Source organism: Protopterus annectens, chromosome 12.part0, assembly GCF_019279795.1.
Source record: "Protopterus annectens isolate FY-2018-M chromosome 12.part0, PAN1.0, whole genome shotgun sequence".
Taxonomy (NCBI): Eukaryota; Metazoa; Chordata; order Ceratodontiformes; family Protopteridae; genus Protopterus; species Protopterus annectens.
Genome location: NC_056746.1, coordinates 889841232 through 889854152, shown reverse-complemented (window position 1 = coordinate 889854152; position 12921 = coordinate 889841232). Strand labels below are relative to the sequence as shown.

The 12921-nt window shown below is 42.5% G+C and overlaps 1 protein-coding gene across 1 annotated transcript in view; it reads right to left on the bottom strand.

Moving 5' to 3' along the window:
* The window catches only part of LOC122816858 (nuclear receptor coactivator 3-like), a 557677-nt gene that overhangs the window by 393805 nt on the left and 150951 nt on the right, over positions 1-12921 (bottom strand). The window contains exon 2 of the mRNA XM_044089921.1: positions 3227-3343. Coding sequence (XP_043945856.1) covers positions 3227-3343 — 117 coding nt within the window. The remainder of the gene's footprint in view (positions 1-3226; positions 3344-12921) is intronic.

Sequence of the window (12921 nt, the reverse complement as noted above, 5' to 3'; positions counted from 1 at the left end):
TTTGTGGCCACTAGTTTGAAGTAAGTTGTCAAATGAATTTGTTTCTCTGGCATAAGGAAAGCCATCTGGGAAGTTGTGTTCAAGTTTGCTCCCAGGAATATAATTTCTTGACAGGATACCAGATGTGATTTATTTTCGTTTACGGTGTATACCAGACAAGTTAACACCTTTTGTACAAATGCCAGATGATGCAGAAGTATGTCCTGGCTTTCTGTCTGAATTAGACAATCGTCCAGGTATGGGTATATTTGAATATTTCTTTGCCTGCAAAATGCAATGACTGGAGCCAGGCACTTTGTGAGTACCCTGGGCGCAGTAGATAAGCCAAAGGGCAGTGCAGAGAACGGATAGTGCATGCAGCCTGCTTTGAAGCGTAGGTATTTTCTGCAAGATTCCCTGATTGGAATGTGCAGATAGACTTCCTTTAAATGCAGTGTTGCCAACCTGGCATCCTTGCCTATCATGGGAAGCAACTGGTGAAGAGTTAGCATCTTGAATTTTGGAATCACCAAAAAGGTGTTTAGGACAGACAGGTCCAGGATAGGACGCCATGAGTTGTCTTTTCTGGGTACCAGGAAAAGTCTTGAGTAGAAACCTTGTCCCTTTTTCTCTTCTGGTACAGTTTGAATAGCCTTTAATCCTAAGAGAGAGAGTACTTGCTTTTGGGCATCTGCCCACTGGTTTGGAGGAAGGTCTGGAAACCCACTTGGGGTTGGCAGTGAACGGAAGAAAAATTTGTACCCCTGGGATACAATGTTGAGGACCCTCTGGTCCTGAGTGATAGACATCCAGTTTTTTGCATGAAGGGCAAGTTTTCCTCCTAGGGGCACAAGCAATTGGGCAGGGCTGGGGAGTGGAGTAAAGTCATTGTGAGCTTTTTCCTTAAGGAGGTGGCTTACCACTCCCTGCTTTAAGGGTGGGGGCACTCCATTACTTAGATCTCTGCATACCCAGAGACTGTAGTCTAGGTGGTCTGTTTCCCCTGGGTCTGGTTTGAGAAGGCCTGGAAGGGGCTGGAAAGGACCAGTGTTTGGAAGGGCAATGCCTACTTAATCTAGGGGGTTGCACTTGTAAGAAATATTTAACAGTCTGCATAGACTTAGCTTTTTCTTCCATCTTTTTAAGAACCTCTTCTGCTTTGGTGCCAAACAAACAGCCCTTATTCAAAGGAGCGTCTAGTAACTTTGATTTGATATGGTCTGCTCCTTCAGCCAAGCATATCTTCTCGGTACAGAACCAGTGACAGCTGCCCGGCAAGATGCTTCTAGGGCGTCAAAGCAACACTGCAAAGTATGCTTGCTGACTTGGCTTGCAGAGTGCATAAGCTCCTGCAGTTATTTTCTGCACAGTGTGAAAATGTTGCCACTTTTTGTTTAATAAGTTCCATAATACGTTCGTGGTACTTCAGCATGTGAAACTGACAATTCAATGCCCTAATAGCAAGAGTTGCAGAGATGTATAGTTTCTTACCCCATCTGCCCAAAGCTCTGGAATCCCTGTCCAAAGGGGTGGCATTCTTGGCTGTAGTAGCCTTGATACCTTTAGGCCCCTGGGTAATGATCTCTGGGTCAACAGTAGGATTCTTGAAAAGAAATTTGAGTGTGTCAGGTACTCTGTAGTACTGGTCTGGTTTCCTAGGGGCAGGAGGTAAAGTGTAAGGAGTAAGACTGGATTCCATAAAAACATCATCCACAACATCCAGGACAGGGGGAATTGCTAAGGGCCAGGGTTGAGGCAACTCTAGAAATTCTCTAAGTCTCTTTTTGGACTGAGGATAGTCTTGGCATTCCTAGTGGAAATGCTCTCGTAAGGTATGAGGCAGAGGGAATGGATTCCTCTGCATCTGAATCCTCATAAGCAGATAAGGGCATGTCTCCATAATCAGACATCTCAGTGTCATCGGACTCCTGGTCTGTAGAAGCTGAAGGGGACTGGACTCTGCCTCTTAGCAGGGGAAGGCTGACTTCCACTAATCAGCATAATAAGGTCTTCAGCCATTCTAAGCATTTGTTTTTGTGGCATGAGAGCAGGTGCATGCGCGTTGGTCGGTGTTCTAGGCATAGTGCGTACTCTGGGCCTAAGAAACTCTGTAGTTTTGGTTAAAAAAGAAGTCGTCGGTTTGAGTCGAACATTGGTTGAGCAAATAACTACCTCGGAAGCCAGTGCCTGCTCAGCGGCTCCGGACCCATCCAAGGTAGAGACATCTGCAGGTTCCAAAGTCGAAGAGTCTCGCTGCATACCGGAATCTGAATGGGTCTCAGTAGAGGCCTGCGAATCCAATGAAGCGGGCATCAAGGGCTGCAAACGCACCTCACTGAGTACCAGCATACTGGCGACTAGCTTAACGGAAGCGTCATCGGCAGTTTTGGACCTATGCGGTCTGTCTCTGTCTTTATCTTTACATTTTTTCGGAATATCGGTAGTCGGATGGCTTACCGAAGCCATTTCAGACTACGGAGATCGAGAGTGAAAGAATTTAGCGACATAGAGCCCGACGACAAATGGTTCAGGCGTTAAATAAGGCACAAAACTGACAGCGAGGGATGTCGTGGCTAGGCCTAAACAGGTGACGCAGTAAGAATGAAAATGTCTGTGAGGTACTTGCTTTCTACAGGCAAGACAATTAACTTTTTCTGACATCGGTTAGAGCAAGAAAAAAGGATCCCCAACGGGGTACTTAGCTTTAGAAAACTTCAAGATTATTAAATTCGTAAACGAAAATTCAGGTAACGGCCGACCGGCACTTGCGAACTTCTTCTGCTTCGGGCTCCTCGGCAAGAAAGACTGATGTAATGGCGTCAGCTGCCTGTTTTTATACCCCTGACGGATGCTGTTGCTCCAGGACTGACAACGCAGAAATACTAAGTCTCTGGTATTCGGCCTGACTGAGGGCTACCTGCAGGCAGATAACCTAACCCAAGTGTGATGACTGCAACAGTGAAACACAAAGAACATCTAACAATGGTGTGGAAAGATAAACCTCTGAAACTACAGATGTCCAGGTGGGAGGGCTTACGTTTATCCTGGACGGGCTTTGGAAGTAAGGCCAGACATCTGGGATTCTGCAGAAGAAGCCCCATATGTTACAAACACTGCAAGGTAAACAATACAATGATCTTTACCAGTTATAGTTATCCTTAAAAACATGAAAAGAAATTGTGCGTTTTCATACTATTTGGCATATTCTTTCCAACTTAAACAGCAGCAGCATATCATGGGTTCTCACCTGAGTAGGTACTGCAGGCTGCATACCTGGTCGTATCCCTGCAGCAGCAGCAGCAGCAACAGCACCACCAAGACTTTCTATTTTTATTCCAAGGGCTTGGCGATTCTGGTTCAAGAACTATTACAAAATGCAACAAAACAAGAACAAATGTCAAAACAACAAAAAAAATGCAGAACAGTATATAGAAAATTAAATATTTACACATAGGAAACATTACACCTAACAAAAATATTTATTCAAGAAGTGCCAAAGAAATACTAGCAAAACTCAAATAAAAAATAAAGCCCCCAAGACACTGTAACGTAAGGGGCACAAACCATCTAGCACAGGGAAGACTCGTTCAAGCTTTGTATGTGAAGGATGTAGTTCTTGAATAGCAATGTAAAACTTTTTTCTGCACCGAGTTTTAGCACCAATGCACAGCATATTCCTGCAATGCGACTTTTAGCAGCAACAAATAAACTATATATACATTTCAGCTTTACCATCAAGGCACACCACCTATTCCTGCACGGAAGAGTTTTAGCACCAAAACACAGCAGCTAATACTGCACTGTGGGTTTTATCACTAGTGCACAGCAACTAAACTTGTGTTTTTTTTTTTTTTTTTTTGGGGGGGGGGGGGGGGGGGGAGTACCGCCAATGTACATCAGTTGTTCCTGCACAGTGAGTTAAACAATTAATCCCAGTTAGCCCTACTCAGGTTTTACCACCAAATGAACACCAGCTAATCATAAACACTGGGTTTACCACTTTAAACCAGCTAATCCTGTACTGAGGCCTTTACATCAATGCATACCAGCTATTCCAGCTTTGCGGTTCTCCAGCAATGCAGCATGGCAAGTCCTGCATTGTGGGATTTACCACCAAAGCAAAACAGATAATCCTATGTTGTGGGATTTACCACCAATGCAAAACAGATAATCCTATGCCGTGGGCTTTACCACCAATGCACACCACCTGCTCTCCTACAAGGAGTGTTAGTGCCACAGCACACAAGTTAATCCCAACTCTGCACTCTGGGTTTTACCACCAATGCACACCACCTGCTCCTACAAGGAGTGTTACTACCAGTGCTCAAAAGTTAATCCTAACTCTGCACTGTGGGCTTTACTAGCAATGCACAGCAGCTGTTCCTACAAGGAGTGTTACTGCCAGTGCACACAAGTTAATCCTAAATCTGCACTGTGGGCTTTACCAGCAATGCATACCACCTGCTCCTACAATGAGTGTTACTGCCAGTGCACAAAAGTTAATCCTAACTCTGCACTGTGGGTTTTACCAGTAATGCACACCACCTGCTCCTAAAAGTGTTACTGCCAGTGTACACAAGTTAATCCTAACTGCACTGTGGGCTTTACCAGCAATGCACAGCAGCTGTTCCTACACTGCAAGTTTAATGCTCTAATGAGATGCAGAAATATTTTTTCAGATCTTGGGGCTTATTCTATCTACACAGTAACATCACATCACCATACAAGGAAAGAAAGTGGAAACGTGCAATCAATAATTCTTAATGCATTAAAAAACCATACCACTCTACTCTTGGATTTCTGTACAAAAGATCACTCTGTGGACAAATTTTAAGTATGGAACAAGACAGCATCCCACTCCACCTTCACTTCTTTTTAGGTGACCAACAACAGTGTCCTTACAGCCTGAGAATCTGGTTGAAATGCAGTTTCCCAAACAGCATCAGGTATTTCGGTGTACAAGCTGGAGGGAACCAGCTATCTGCCAGGAAAATAAATACGTCAGATGCTAGGCAGGAGAAAGCCTATATACGGCAGCAGTGATCCTTCATCTCAAACAAATCCAGATAGGTTTAGTATGCTTACAAACTGTACAGTCCTAATTCATAAGGATTACTTATACAAATTGTACATTGTTAATATGTAAGGGTCACTTGATGAGCATGCTCATACAAACTGTACAGCTTTAATTCCCAAGGATAACACGGTGAGCGTGCTTATACAAACTGTACAGTGTTAATTTGTAAGTATCACATGGTAAGTGTGCTTATACAAACTGTACAGTGTTAATTCGCAAGGATCACAAGCTGTACAGTGTTAATTCATAAAGATCACGGATGCATTAATTGGGGACAGCACCAAAGCTGTATGACATCTGGCCACCAACCTAGGCTTGAGGACCAGACATGCCTTATGATACTGCTGTGACAAGCTCTGCTCCTGGAAAGAACTCCCATCTTACAGTATTGAAAGCATACATGGAAGTTCATGTACCTGCCTCACAGATATATGAAGCAGAAACTTTCAAGAAAAAGGCAGCTGTAAGTGGCTACTACCCTTGCAGAGTCTTCTTTCCATGTTGTCTGAAGAGATGTAACTAGCCAACTGCTTAGAATGGGATTTAGTCAGTGGTCTGCTCTGCCTTCTAGCTATAAAACAGACAAAAAGCTTGTCTATCTGAGCTCTGTCAACTAACTCTGTTGTCTTTGCATGCCCATCAGGTCCACGAACTTCTACTTTAATCCTTAAAACAAGGGAGAGAAGACCGAGTTAAATATCTTTGTTTAAGGCCAGCCCTCAAATTATCCCGGCCATAAAAGAATGACTAATCCTGGGGCCACCCTGTCCCTGTGGAATGTTTTCTAAAAAAACACGGCTTGCAGTACTGAAACTGTTCTGGCTGAGAACAACACACAGGAAAAGTATCTTCCAAACTAAGAAGGTGACTGGTGCTAAAGAGGGTATCGACCCTACAGACCCAGTTTTATGCAAACCCATTTCATAGGTTCACAGGAGATTACTAGGTTAATGGCCCAAAAGCCTTTACAAGACAAGCACTGCAAACATACAGAATGCACTTAATGATCAAAGTTAAATGGTCGTTAGAGTGATACTATTATGATCAGCACCGACTGCCCCTGCCAATAAGGGACATAAGTGTCACCTCCATGGTAAATTTAAGGTCACCCATCCAATTGTCAATGTTGCACTTAAATAGGGTCACTGAGGAAAGTACAGTTGTGTACACTTACAATAAATTAGATGTTAGAGTGTTATTCACTGCTGCAGTCATTACATTTGGATTATCTGCTTGCAGGTAGCCCTCAGTCGGCCTTATTAACAAAGTCTTGGGTCCTGTGTTGGTTGCTGTCCCTTCTTCTGTGACGTCAGGTCAAGGGTATAAAACATGCAGCCAACATCATTACATCAGTTTTTCTTGCCCTCGATGTCAGGTGCCCCCCTAATGGGAAGCAATTAAATCTATAAATATGCAAGGTTATACCTCAAACAAAAAAGCAAATATACCAGAAAGCTTTTAAGCATTGAAAAGGAGAGAAGAGGTATAGCCAAACGAAGTCAGGGGGCTGGAGGGAGGGTAACCAGGGCTGCAACAGTGAATACACTCAAACATTTACATTTATGGTAAGTGTACACAACTGTACTAAGTTCTTCGTGTTTCACTGTTGCAGTCATTATATTTGGGTAGGTTCCCAAAGCTAAGGATGGGAGGAGGAATTTAGATAGCATTAGGATCAGCTATAAGGCCCTGTAAAATTGCAGTGGCAAAGCCAGCTCTGGATTTGGAGAAAATTGGCAAATGGTAATGCTTGGTGAAAGTACGTACAGAACTCCAGGTAGCAGCTTCTAGGATGTCCCTGGTAGGTACGCCTCAGAGAAAGGCTGCAGAGGTAGATGCAGCCCTGGTTGAGTTAGCTTTGAAATAGCCTTCCCCTCTGTCCCTGCTGCAAATGCCACCAACAGTTGCTCAGATTTCCTTTGAAGTTTAGACCTGTCCAAGTAGAATCTAAGTTGTCTGTGTACATCTAAGGAGTGCAGTATCCATTTCCCTTTGTTCTGTGGATTAGGAAAGACAGCAGGCAAATGAATGGACTGATTAAAAGCCACAATGGATACCACCTTTGGCATGAAAGGGAGATTGGTCCTGAGGGACACCCTGTCCGCATGAAAGAAGATGAAAGGCTCCACTGCCATAAGGGCCTGTAATTCAGATACCCTTCTTGCTGAAGTGATGGCTAAAAGGGAAGCTGTTTTCCAAGAAAGGAATTTTAAATCTGCAGTAGCAGCTGGCTCGAAAGGAGGAAGGGTGTCTCCAATACAAAGTTAAGGTCCCAAGCTGGAGCTGGAGCTCTCCTGGGTGGTCTTAAATTTCTGGTCCCTCTGAGGAACTGCTTGGACAGTGGAAGAGGGGAGGTTCTGTGTTATTATGAGTTGAAATGGCTGAGATGTAAATTTTTATTGAGGAAAAAGACAGGCCCTTGTGAAGCATCTCAGTTAAGTATCGTAAAATCTGAGGTAAATTGGGCACTGCTGTGCTCATCCCTTGAGATTGGTTCCAGGCACAGAATCTTTTCCATTTTTCAGCATAAGATTTTCTAGTACTAGGCCTCCTTGCCTCTAAAATGACATCCATCACTGGTTTACTGAGGGATGGTAAAGGAGAGCTTAGGTAATTAGTCAGGCTGCTGGGTTCAGTGTTTGAAGCATGAGGGTGCAGAATCTGGTTCTCCTGAGACAGCAGGGTAGGAGTCTGAGGCAGGTGCCATGGGGCCAACAGTGACACACTGCACAGGAGGGGGTACCAGTGTTGGCATGGCCAGGCTGGTACAATCAAAATCATCCTTGGTTTGTCTTGTTTGATCTTTAGTAGTACTTTGGAGAGCAAAGGCAGAGGAGGAAAGGCATAAACTGACAGAGAATCCACCTTCCAAGCTTGTCTGTGGGGAGTCCTTGCACAAAATTTTTCCAATTGATAGTTCTGGTGGGAGGCAAACAGGTCTATATCTGGGCTCCCTCATTTGCTTGTCAACATGTTGGAAATCCTTGGTTCCAGTTTCCACTCGTGTGGGTCTATGAGGGTTCTGCTTAGTCCATCTGCCAGTGTATTTCATTTTCCTGGCAGGAATTGAGCTTATAGATGTACTTGGTAGCTCAAGGCTGTGTTCCACAATGCCATGTCTAGTCTGCAGAGGGGGGTAAGAATGTGTACCCCCCTGCTTGTTTATGTAGTACATAACAGTGGTGTTGTCCGTCTTTACCATTAATTGTCCTGGAAGAATGTGGTCCTTGAAGGCTGTCAGAGCATTCTGTACAGCTAACATTTCTTTATGATTGATGTGAAGGTGCATTTGAATTGGGTTCCATTTGCCCTGAATGCACTTCCCTGCCAGGTGCGCCCCCCCATGCATAATCTGATGCGTCTGTTAGGGTTTGGGCGGCAAGGGGTAGTGTGTATGGTAGTCCCTTGTTTTGGTGGCAGGCCTCTGCCCACAAAAGGAACTCTAGCTGTAGACAAGGAATGATAGGAATCATTGCTTCTAGATCCTGAGAATGTTGACACCATAGGCTTTTTAGATATTGTAGTTTCCTCATATGCAGTCTTGCATATGGAATTAGAAGAATGCAGAAGGCCATGAACCCCAAGGCTTGTAGTATTTGCCTTGCAGACAGCAGGGTTTTTGTGACCACTTGTTTGAAGTAGTAAAGAAAGTACCTCCCACTGCTAAACTGCAGCTGGCCAAAGCAATAAGTCCAAGAAAGAAAATATAGCAGACTGCATGAACACGGCTAAAATCTGACAACAGTTAAAACAGATTTATTAACAGGTTATCTTAAAAACACGTGGAATTCTATGAAAAGTCCCCCAAAAATCTCATACGATAGGCGCTTTCGAATCTTCTTCAGATCGTAAATGTTTTGGGACAATAATCAGTATTTTAAAGTGAAGCAGATTTCCATTTCAAAATAGGCGTAAGCTCATTTGTAAATTCTCCTCCAATGGTCTTTGAGAAAATCGACCTGCCCCCAGATTATACCAATGGCAGGATACTTAGTCACTGTCAGTGTCTATCTCACACAAATTCCTAATCCAATCATTGGACTTTGTAAATGGCACACCCTTGTATTTACCCAATAGTAGGTCTTCTGGCTTTTAATATAGGTTTCAATGGAATAATACGATTTAAACCAGGTGCTTGGTCTGCACGTAAGTTGATAATCCATTTAGTCTCCCTTATTTCGGCTTCATTTTCAATATCCCCTTTTCTTAAGCTTGTGAAAATTTGGTCAATGACTTTGAAAGAGAAGGCATGGTTACAGAACTCACTTATATGCACAGCTAATGCATTGTGCGGATCTTTGTTACGTATATCCCGCTTAAGATGCCTGAGGACACTATTTTTAAAGGGCTGATTAGTTTTTCCTACATAGTATGCAGAGCATAACTTGCAGGTAGCTAAATATATAACATTAGGTGTGTTGCAAGTAGCTTTTACATTAAATATATAACGTCTTTTAGCTCTAAGATGTTCAAAACTATTACTGTCAATGTGCGAACACGCTGTGCAATTGCTGCATCTATAAGTACCCTTTCTTTCCGTATTCATAAGCTTGCCAGAGTCATTTTTTTTTTGCAAAGGAGTCTTTTCAAGTTCTTCTTGTTCCTATATCCAAAGGATGGTTTATCACCTACTATGTCCTTCAATACAGGATCTTTAATCAAAATCGGCCAGAACTGTTATCACATTCTGGACTTCAGTTGTATCCGTACTGTAAATTAACGTGACTCTCATATTGCTATGTCTTTCTTTGCTCGATCCATCTCTGTTTTCTCCTTAATACATGCTATCTTTCTCATTATAGCCCCTTTTCTTAAGATTGTCTTTTAGACATTTTACTTCCTCCTGTCTTACAGACTCTTGGCTGCATCGTTTTCCTATTCTATGTACTTCATTTTGCATGATATTCTTACTTACATGCCTAGGATGCATGCTGCTTTTCAGGAGATAGTGATTTCTCCAAGTACTTTTACAATGCAATGATGCATTCATTTCATTATCTGCATTCAGAAAAATATTGACATCTAGGAAGTGGATAATCACATGGGACCACTGAACTGTAAATTTAAGAAAAGTAGTGGTTGTGTTAACACAACCAAAAAATGAAGTAAACTGTTCATCTCCTTTCCACAAATCGGCCATAATAAAGTATGTTCTCAACCCATGGATTCTTGCTGCTCAAGATATGTTCCAGTTTCCAGTCCACTAGAACCAGATTGGAATAACTGTTAGCGCAGTAGGTGATAAACCATCCTTTGGATATAGGAACAAGATGAACTTGAAAAGACTCCTTTGCACAAAAAAATGACTCTAGCAAGCTTATGAATACGGAAAGAAAGGGTAGTTTTAGATGCAGCAAGTGCACAGCGTGTTCACACATTGACAGTAATAACAGTTTTGAACATCCAAGAACTAAAAGACGTTACATATTTAATGTAAAAGCTACCTGCAACACACCTAATGTTATATATTTAGCTACCTGCAAGTTATGCTCTGCATACTATGTAGGTAAAACTAATCAGCCCTTTAAAAATCGTGTCCTCAGGCATCTAAGGGATATACGTTAACAAAGATCCGCACAATGCATTAGCTGTGCATACAAGTGAGTTCTGTAACCATGCTTTCTCTTTCAAAGTCATTGAACAAATTTTCACAAGCTTAAGAAAAGGGATATTTAAAATGAAACAGAAATAAGGGAGACTAAATGGATTATCAACTTACGTGCAGACCAAGCACCTGGTTTAAATCGTATTACTCCATTGAAACCTATATTAAAAGCCAGAAGACCTACTATTGGCTAAATACAAGGGTGTGCCATTTACAAAGTCCAACGATTGGATTAGGAATTTATGTATGAGATAGACACTGACAAAGTATACTGCCATTGGTATAATCTGGGGGCAGGTCGATTTTCAAAAAGACCATTGGAGGAGAACTTACAAATGAGCTTACGCCTATTTATAAACGGAAATCTGCTTCACTTTAAAATACTGCTTATTGTCCCAAAACATTTACAATCTGAAGATTCGAAAACGCTTATCGTATGAGTTTTTTTGGGACTTTTCATAGAATTCCACGTCTTTTTAAGATAACCTATTAATAAATCTGTTTTAACTGTTGTCAGATTTTAGCCGTGTTCGTGCAGTCGGCTATATTTTCTTTCTTGGACTTATATGAAGTAGGCTGTCAAGTGAATTTGTTTCCCTGGTGTGAGGAAAGCCATCTGGGAAGTTGTATTCAAGCTTGCTCCCAGGAATATAATTTGACAGGGTACCAGGTGTGATTTCTTTTCGTTTATGGTGTACCCCAGACAAATTAGCACCCTCTGTACAAAAGCCAGATGATTCAAAAGTATGTACTGTTTTTCTGCCTGAATTAGACAATCGTCCAGGTATTGGTATATTTGAATATTTATTTGCCTGCAAAATGCAATGACTGGAGCTAGGCACTTTGTGAATACCCTGGGCGCAGTAGATAAGCCAAAGGGCAGTGCAGAGAACTGATAGTGCGTGTATCCTGCTTTGAAGAGTAGGTATCTTCTGCAATACTCCCTGATTGGGATGTGCAGGTATGCTTCCTTTAAATTTAGTGTTGCCAACCAGGCATCTTTGCTTAGCATAGGAAGCAACTGGTGAAGAGTCAGCATCTTGAATTTTGGAATCAACAAAAAGGTGTTTAGAGTAGGCAGGTCCAGGATAGGATGCCATGAATTGTCTTTTAGGGTACCAGGAAAAATCTTGAGTAGAAACCTTGTCCCTTTTTCTCTTCTGGCACCAACTGAACAGCCCCTATGCTTCAGAGAGACAGAGTACTTGCTTTTGGGCCTCTGCCCACTGCTTTGGAGGTAGATCCGGCCAACCACTTGGAGTTGGTGACGTGTGGAAGTGAAATCTGTATCCTTAGGACACTATATTTAAAACCCATTTGTCCTGGGTAATGAGTCCCCAGTTCTTTGCATGAAGTGCAATCTTTCCCCCCAACAGGGCAGTCAGTTGAGAAGTGCTTGGAAGTTTTAAAAAGAAGCCATTGAAACAGTTTAACATAGGGGGAGTTTTATTACTCCCAAACTTGGATGTGGAGGGCCCCCAATGCTTAGTCCAGTGCATCCCCTGGGACTGAAGCCTGGGTGCTCTGCTGGATCTGGGTTTGGACTGAAGTTCTGGAAGAAGCAGGAAAAGACCAATTCTTAGAAGGCCAATGACTACCAAATCTTGGAGGTTGTACTTGTAAAAAATCTTTAACAGTTTGCATAGATGTAGCTTTTTCCTCCATCTTTTTAAGAACTTCTTCTGCCTTGTTGCCAAACAGGTGGCCCTGATTTAAGGGAGCATCCAGTAATTTTGCTTTAATCTGGCAAGGATTGCTCCTTAAGCCAAGCATGCCTTCAGAGTACAGACCCAGTTACCACAGCCCTGCAAGATGCCTCTAGTGAATCAAAACCACATTGCACTGTATGTTTACCAACTTGTTCAGCAGAATGCATAAAAATCCTGTAAATCCTTATTTTCAGCACAATCAAGAGTCAACATCATTTTCTGTTTAAGCAATCCAATAATATGCAGCAGATACTTCAACATATGAAACTGGTAATTCAAGGCCCTAATGGCCAAAGTTACAGAAGTGTATACCTTCTTACCCCATCTATCCAGCGCCCTGGAGTCTCTATCACTGGGGGTAGGATTTTTGCAGTAGTAGCTTTAATGCCCTTGGGTCTCTGTGAAATGGTTTCAGGATCAGCAGTAGGATTTTTGAAAAGGAACCTGTGAGATTCAGGAACCCTGTAATATCTATTCGGTTTCATGGAAGCAGGAGGTAGAGACTCAGGGGCCATGCTAGATTCCCGAAAAGGCATCAACAATGTCCAGTA